At 29.7% G+C, this 8,999-nt stretch overlaps 1 protein-coding gene across 1 annotated transcript; it reads left to right on the forward strand.

Moving 5' to 3' along the window:
• Positions 1-3,119: 3,119 nt before the first annotated feature.
• Positions 3,120-4,375, forward strand: LOC131621610 (protein FANTASTIC FOUR 1-like). The gene has a single exon (XM_058892647.1). It carries the CDS (start codon positions 3,296-3,298, stop codon positions 4,175-4,177), a length of 882 nt encoding a protein of 293 aa, XP_058748630.1. The 5' UTR covers positions 3,120-3,295; the 3' UTR covers positions 4,178-4,375.
• Positions 4,376-8,999: the final 4,624 nt, after the last annotated feature.

The following is an 8,999-nucleotide window of genomic DNA, read 5'->3' on the forward strand; positions in this document are numbered from 1 at the left end:
ATGAAAAACAAAAATAAATTAATAGTTGTAAAAAATGTAAAATATTTCTTTGTATTCATCTGTGTTTTTTTATTTATTTTTCTACTTCTTTGTGTGTTTTTTTATATGCTTCTTCATTTGCATTGTTGATTATTTAGAATAATTAAATTAACCAATCCGCGTGAATTAAACTAAGCCATGCTGATGCTGCAATGAACTTTAACAGAGCATATGTACGGAAATCCCTCAAATTCTATTACTCTGACATTGCCACCTAGGAATTAGATGTCCAATTCAACTTTCTACTAGTAACTAGTCAGAGACCCGTGCTTCCGCACAGGTGATTTTTTTTCTGGTGTAGTATTTTTGTAATGATATGAATAATATAAATAAAAGGAATTATAAGCCATATGCATAATTAAAAGGAATTGTTTTACTTGAATAGAGTTTGAGTTTTATTGATTGCTCTGTTATACTCCCAATTCTTTGAAAACCGAATATCCATAGGAATCGTTTTGAAATTTGAAAATAAATACTTTAGTTTTCAAATAAAAGTCATTATTGTTTAAAATAAAATAGGCATTGTATTGAAAGTGACCCTTAAGATTAAACATTATTTTCGTATTCATGTGCTAATTTTGTGTGTAATAAAGAACCATATAAAAAAGAACATGTGAGTTGGAGAAAAAAATAAAATTTTAACAAATGCAAATGTAAAATTTTAAATATAAATGAAAAATATGAAATAATTTACTTAATTGTAAATTTAACAATAATTATATAGAAAACAATGATCCACAAAAAAATGTTTAAGATAGGTTAAGAACACAATAGCAAAATTGGGTCAGGTAATTTAATAATTGACGGTCCAACAACAATTAAAAGAAAATGATATAGATCACTATGGTTTAATTATAAATGAAAAGTGATCATATAAATTCAATTATATTAAATAATCATATAAAAAATACAATAAGATGGAGATAATAAAAATGAAATATTAACATTTAAAAATAAAAATTATCTCTCAATTAATAGTAATTGTTGATTAAAATAAAATAGCTACTATTTTGATAATGACCCGTGAAATAAAAAAATAATTTGATGCGATATAAAATATATTTAAAAACAAATATAAAATAAACAATAATCATGGAAATTTAATTGTATTAAATAATGATAAAAAATCGTGAGATGGAAAATTTAGTGCAAATAAATTTTGGTGAAAGGGTAATTTAGGCAATTTGGTCAATCTATTATTAATGAATAGATAGTAGATTAATTGTATTAAATAATGATAAAAAATCGTGAGATGGAGAAAAAAAATAAAAATAAAAATATTATCTCTCAAATAAAGACAATGATTGATTAAAATAAAATAGACATTATGTTGATAGTGACCCGTGAGATAATAAATAAATAAATAGAGAAAAAAATTAAAATGAAAGTAAGAAAGTGTGAAAAAATGTGAGAGAAATTTGAAATTTTAATTAAGATAGAGAAAATGTGTAATGATCGATTAAAAAAAATTAAATATTGAGTTGATAGTGGCCCGTGAAATAATTAAATATTTTTGGGAATAATAATTAAATGATCGATTATTAATATTTTTGGCGATAATAGATAAATGTTGAAAAATTAAAATGAAAGTATGGAAAAATGAAATGCGAAAGAAATTTGAAATTTTTAGTAAGATTAAAATTTAAAAATAGATTATTAATATTTTTTGTGATAATAAATAAATTAAGAAAAATTAAAATGAAAGTAAGAAAGTGTGGGAAAATGAAATGTAAAAGAAATTTAAATATGACTTCCATCATCCATGACTTCTATTCATTAATAATAGATTGACCAAATTGCCTAAATTACCCTTTCACCAAAATTTATTTGCACTAATAAAAGGTCATTTTTGTAACTAACAAATTAAGTATTCACTCTTTCAACTTTATTGAATGGATGCACCAAGTGTTAGCTTTTCATTGGTCCGAATTAAATAACATTTTCCCTACAACTTTATTGCATGAATGATGACATCACATGTAAGTCATGAATGATGAAAGTCATATTTAAATTCGGACCAATGAAAAGCTAACACTTGGTGCATCCATTCAATAAAGTTGAAAGAGTGAATACTTAATTTGTTAGTTACAAAAATGACCTTTTATTAGTGCAAATAAATTTTGGTGAAAGGGTAATTTAGGCAATTTGGTCAATCTATTATTAATGAATAGATAGTAGAGTAGATAGAAGTAGATAGTAGATAAACTTTTCTTATATTCATAAACCAAATAAATTAATAACAACCCAAGCTTTTTAATATTTTACTACTACCATGCTATAATGATAAAAAGCTATTAATACATTATTTTCATATAAAAAATATTTTTAAAGATTGTGTTGTTAATATATTTGAAGTGACTTTTAGTAAAAATAAATAATTTAGTTTTACATGTATAAAGTTAGATGTGGAGCACGTACATGGAAATCTCGTTTAAACCGCATTAAGTAAGAATGTGACGGACATAATTGAGAATCTAAAATCTTGTTCTACTCTAAAAAAAAATAAAGATGGAGTGCATTAAATAAGGATGTGACAGACATAATTAAAGATCTAAAATCTTGTTCTGCTCTAAAAAAGATAAAGATGGAGTCTGGTCTAAAAATGATAAAGATGGAGTCTGTGAGCTTTATGTTATTAAAGATTAAAATTGCATAAATTTTTATTAATGTCTGCGTCTGCAAAAATCTGAAAAATATGAAACAAAACAAAAAAAAACATGTAAAAGGATTTAAGTCAAAATATTTTTGATCCGTCCTATAGAAAATATGTACATATCCAGACCGTATTCGTTTTGTCACCATGTACAAATTTTTTATAAACCATTTAAAAAATGATTTGGAGTAACCTATAACCAAAACTAAAATTAATAATTAAAAACAAAGTTTGAAATGGTACCAAACATAGAGAAAATAAGAAAAAGGTTATGCTATTTTTTACCACCAATTTCCTCCTATTGTTAGGGAATAGGGACCCTCTCCCCACTAGACATTAAAGTTACAAAGGTTAGTAGCTTCACACCATTTCCCCAACTATATATTAGACCCACCCATTTCACTCCTCATTCATCTCCATTCCTCTTTTCTCTAACCTCTTCTTTTTCTCTCTCACCCCAACAAACCTAATCTTCAACCTCATCTCAAACACCAAACAAAACCAATAACCAAACCTAGAAAACAAATACTCTGTTTTCACTTCCCCTGTTTTTCCTCTGTTTTTTTCAAAACATTTTTCCTTTTGGATTTTGAATAAGACAAAATGTCTTCTTCTTTGTGTCAAGGGTTTCAATCTTGTCTTGAACAAGGTGTGATGGAGCCACGTGTACTTACTCTCAAATTGGCTCCACCAGGATCAAACATTTCACCTTCTTTAGACCAAGAGAAACCTATCATCATCATCAACAATGAATGTGACAAAAATGACACAAACTCTAGCTGGAGTTTCCTTCAGAATCTCACTAAAACTGAAAATGGTAACAACAAAGTTTATGTTCACCCAACTGTGAAACGTTCTGCTTCAATGCTAAGTGAGAAAAGCTTAGAAATGTGCACCGAAAGCCTCGGTAGCGAAACCGGTAGCAATGCTGGTGAAAGTAGTGATGATCTTTCATTGCTTTCTTGTGACACAAGAAACAATGTTACCAACAACAACAACAATAGAGGTAGTAACATGAACAATTGTGTGTCTAGAAGAGTGAATAGAGCTAGTAATTTTCCTCCACCACTCACTTCAATAACTGATTTTGGTGGTGTTCATGTTAGGCCTCACCGCGAAGGCGGTAGGTTGATATTAGAAGCTATGGCTTCTCCTTCTGTTAGTCCTTATTTTCATGCAGAACGTTGTGATGGTAGGCTTAGGTTGAGTCTAGTTGAGACTGTTTATGATTATGATGGTGATGATGAAGATTATGAAGAAGAAGAAGATGATGAAGTTGAAGATCAAGAAGATCAAGAAGGAAAAGAGGGTGGAAGTGAAAAGGAACATGAAGTGTGTGATGAAGAAGAGTGTGTTGAGAAGGTTGAAGATGAAATGGGTGTGACAAAGTTTGGAAGGCCAAGAAGATGCAAAGAAAGTGGGAATAGAGATTTTTTTGGGGATGGCTACTTTGAGATTTCAACTACTATTTCTCTATGTCTTTGAATATAATTTGTTTGTATTTTACTACTATTATCTATCTCTCTCACTCATGCTTCATTTTTCTTTTAGGATTTCACCACTTGTGATTGGTGCTTATTTCTCATTGTCCTAATAGAAGTTAGTTATTATAGTTTTTAGTTATATTTGGACATTGTCCTTTTATCTATGCCCACTTCTTCATGTTGCTAGTCTCTTTCTCTCTCTCCCCCTCTCTCTTTTGAGTTTTGTTCTTTTTATTTGATGTATTTTTGTGTTTTCTATTAGAACAATCCTCGATAAAACTTTATTTATTTCTTAACTAAATTTTATATTATCAGGGTTACGTTTATCTGAAGACTCAAAACATAAACAGTTAAGATAAAATACATCTAAATGAAAAAATACAAATATTTTTCATCTAAACTAAAAATATTGAGAATGTCAGCTAATATAGTCTTAAACGGTTGATAACACGATTAGTTGTTTGCCAACATCTTTTTATGAATACTATTATTTTTTCTTAAAAAGTGTAAAATGAACATGTGAAGTAAAGGAGTACAACTAATTCTAATCCATAGAACAAACTTTTTAAAAAATGTACAAGGAAAAAGGAAGGAGAAAAAGCTAGTAATGGGGTATACTATACCAACACAAAGGTGGACCCAAAACCTTAATTAAACTATATATGTTGATTATCATATTTTGTTATGGTCCTTGTCTGATATTTTTTTCTTTTCCCATGTCCAAATCAATGTATTATATAAAGAGTGATGTAGTCCCATTTCATTCTAATGATAGGATTTTGCTATGTTGGCAATACTTAAGGTAGAATACCCTTTCAATCTTAGTATACTATTAGGCTCATGTGAGTCTCTAAGTCTCTATTACAACCAATACCTACTACACATTGATAATATCACTCATTATTTGTTTTCATTAGGAAAATAAACCAAATTATCCTCTAAGTTATTAAACCAAATCAATGTTTGAGATTCGTTACCAAGTTTTTTTTCAAAGTTATATCAAAGAAGATAGTCTTTTAAGTTGAATCTTCTAAGTTGCCGTGTTATTATGAAGTCGATCGTAGACCGTCGACCGCACCATATTCTTTTAGAATCTATTTTCGATTGCAACATTAAGAATCCTAGTTTTTAAGTTTCCAATCTCAAAAGAAAAACTTCAATCATTATTGAGATGAGATAGGATGATGTATTCCCTACAAGCATATGTAATGTATGTCAGCTAGAGCAACATGGGTGGGCATGGAATCTTGCAAGCTCATGGGAAGTGTTGAGGGTTAAGAGTGAGTGAGGGATGAGATAAAAAGTGCATGGCTTCTTAATGTAGTAATAAATCAATGAAGGGAATTGAAAACAAATTGTTGCACGTATACTCTCTCCCTCAATACAAAACCTAAAAACAAGTTGTGTAGTACGGTTTTTAGTACCAATGCTTGGTAACTATCAAAAAGGAGGCATGGAATTGGAGGGACCCCTAAACTGTATAACATGACTGACTTCCTCATGTATAGTGTATCTCACCCATGTGATGCCATTTGCCACTTCTCTCTAGTCAGTCCATCATCATGTTATCAACACATTGTAAATTTTAACCATTGACCCTACTATCTTTTCTTTATTAAAGGATTCTCACATCATTCAATAAGCGCGACACATTCGGTAACATATTTGAGAGTGAAACGATTAAAAATCGATTCTCACAAAACACTTAGTTATACCAACTAGTTGAATCGAAATTTTAAGGTATATGAATTAGGGTTTAGAGTTTAAATCTAACTAAGAGGAGAGGGCAAATAGCTTTGAGTGCGATGATTCACATGTACTCGAGTCAGTTGACACCTATTTAAATTGGCGCAATGAACTTGAAAAGTCTCGTGGCCAATTCAAATGATTTAAGTTTAGGATGCTCTTAGGTTTTGGGGGAGCTAAAGGATCAAATCAATATGGATTAGAAAAAATATTCTTATGCAAGATATTATTATATCATGAAAGTGAGTAGATATCCTAGTTGTGTTGATGTGACATTAATATAAGGTGTTTAGAGATGAAGTTGGGTGTAAAAAAAATTCTTGAAGAGGGGAAGACAATGGCTAATCGTGGAGTTTGGGCATCCATACATTAACTTATTTTTGTGTTGATGGTTTGGATGACACTAGTAGTGAAATGAAACTTTGAACACCATCACATGCATCATTTGGTCCCTAACATCATGTGCTACCTTTAAGAACCTTGTTTTTATGTCCTTTAAGCACAGATTCTCTCACCATATCATCTCACAGTAAGAAAAATCTTTAGGGCAATCCGCATGTCCCCCTAATTTGTTTATTTTTTGTCACATGGAGAGGTACTAATAATGCTAATATCTATAAAAAGATCACTTAAAGGGGAAAGTTTTTTTTCTTTCTTTCTATCTTCAATTTATGGATTCGTTTTAGGTGATAGAGTTTGGTGTATTGTTGAAAAATGCTGCCTCTCAAGTTTCATATTCGACCACCTAAGGCTTGAACCAAAAGAATAGGAAGTTGTAACACATTATGCTTCATTCTACTTATTCTTTTTCTAGTCTTGTTGTCGATCACATAGAGTTTTGTATCTTCAATTAAGTCAAGTAAAAATCAAGACTACAATTGTGATTGTGATGTCAAGATTTTTCATGTATACACAATCTTAATTACATCATTTGTATTTGAGCGGGGGTACCTTATGTTCTGTAGTCATGATGATTTGGAATAAACTTGAGAATCTTTTTCTTGAAACTTCCATATGAAACTGAAGGCAAGCCAATATTAGACAAACTTTTCTAAAATAATGAAAAAAGAAAATTTAAAATGATTTTGTTAGTACAACAATAAGTACAAAAGAGAACAGAAGATAAATTGTAAGACAATAAAATCATATATGTTTATGAAATTAAATATATTTATATGATTTTATCTCATATCTATTTTTTTTCTTTTATATTTCGGTTTTAAATTAGAGTGATGTGAGATGTAATTAAATATTTAGTTTGAAGAGTGTGATCGTATTAGGAGTTATGGAGTAGTTGAGGATAATCTATATATAGAAATAATTTTCACATAATACTATTTTCTAGCTATCATTTGACATCAATCCTAATTTTTCCTTCTATTTTAGAATGTTTATGTTCTTGAGTTGTGATTGACAACGAATCATGTTCTTGAGTTTTCGGAAGCCGATAATGACAAGTCAAATGCTCTAGGACCACAATGGAAAAAAAAACTACATCTACATATTAACCTTAAGACATTAGATATGGTCGGTCATCTCTCTTATAATTTTAATTTTTTACATATTTATATCGCACTATGATATACTACTTTTTTGGGGAAGTATGAGAAAGTAAAAAATAATAAGTCAAATGCTTAAAGGCCATGAAAGAGAGACACACCATATATCCATAATAAGAATTATATGTTGGAGAGTTTCAGAAAGGCCAAAAGTATCAATTGGCTAAAGATTAAGTATCTAAGAGACATGGACACCCCATTTCCATTCAAAATATCTACGCATTAGGGGAATGATTCATTTCTCTTATAAACCCAACAATTCCTCTATTTCTATTCGATGTGAGATTTTATCCAATACACTTGAGTCCTAACAATCTGCCACACAAATGTGAGTCACCCACATCACTAGATGTGAGACTTTACACTTGAGTCCCAACAATCTACCCTACAAACGTGAGTCACCCACATCATTGGTCTTGATCCATACTAGAATCTCACTTCCGCTGCCCCATCGAGCCTAACAAAGACTCTAATACCGCTTGTTGAAGTGTCTAGGAAGCACCATAAATGTTAATGAGCTAAACATATAGAATCAAAGAGACATTAACACCACATAATTCACCCAAAACCTCGCGCTGCCCATACTCTTCAATATTAGATATCTAACATTTTACTCATTTCAGCAATTTAAATTGCAAAAGGATTAACAAAATCGGCTGTGTTTTGTGATGATTTATGTTTCTATTCTCTTTTCTATTATTAGTTGCTATTGAAACTTATATTTATTTTAATCCATATAAATGTTATACATTCAAAATTTGGTAATTATGTCTTTCTTCTTTGGCGTGTCATGAATTTAAGATGAGCTTAACTTGTATAGTTAAATTTGTTATAGAAAACAACCAATGTACTTACCGCAATTAAATTACCATCAAATAATCAATAAAACATAATTAAAATTTATCATCTCATCCTTCCTAATTCTAAATCATAATGTCACTATCTTATATAGGAATTTTACTTTTAGAGGTACATATGATAAACACTGTTTTGACTTTTTGGTGTTGTTTTTGTCTACTGTTTGAGGATTTCCCCAAAGCTAGGTAACATGATCTGACAAATCGTTTGTCATAATTGATTGCATATTATGTTGTTCAAGTACTTATAAACACAATGACTCGTCTTGCATAAACCTATCATAATGATAATATTAACCCACCATGCAATGTACTCAAGAATAAACAAACATAAATAGTCAACTATCTCATTCTACGGAATATATTGTTTGGCCAAAGATGTTTGGGAATTTAGTAATCGAGTTGCCCATAATAATAGTTATTATATTTATTAAAAATATATAAAAATGAAAGAGAAAATAATAATAGGGGTGAAGAAAACTTATATTAAAAGGACAGTTTTTCTAGAAATAAATCAATTATGTAGGGCTCATATTCAAATCAAAAACTTATGTTGGGTCTTATATAGCTGTCATACTTATGGTTGGCTCGTATTCAAATCAAAAACTTCATTTTGCTTGAAGAAATTCTCTCCAAAAAAGTTTGCACTATTGCATGAAAT

Source organism: Vicia villosa, unplaced genomic scaffold (assembly GCF_029867415.1).
Source record: "Vicia villosa cultivar HV-30 ecotype Madison, WI unplaced genomic scaffold, Vvil1.0 ctg.000010F_1_1, whole genome shotgun sequence".
NCBI classification, from domain to species: Eukaryota; Viridiplantae; Streptophyta; class Magnoliopsida; order Fabales; family Fabaceae; genus Vicia; species Vicia villosa.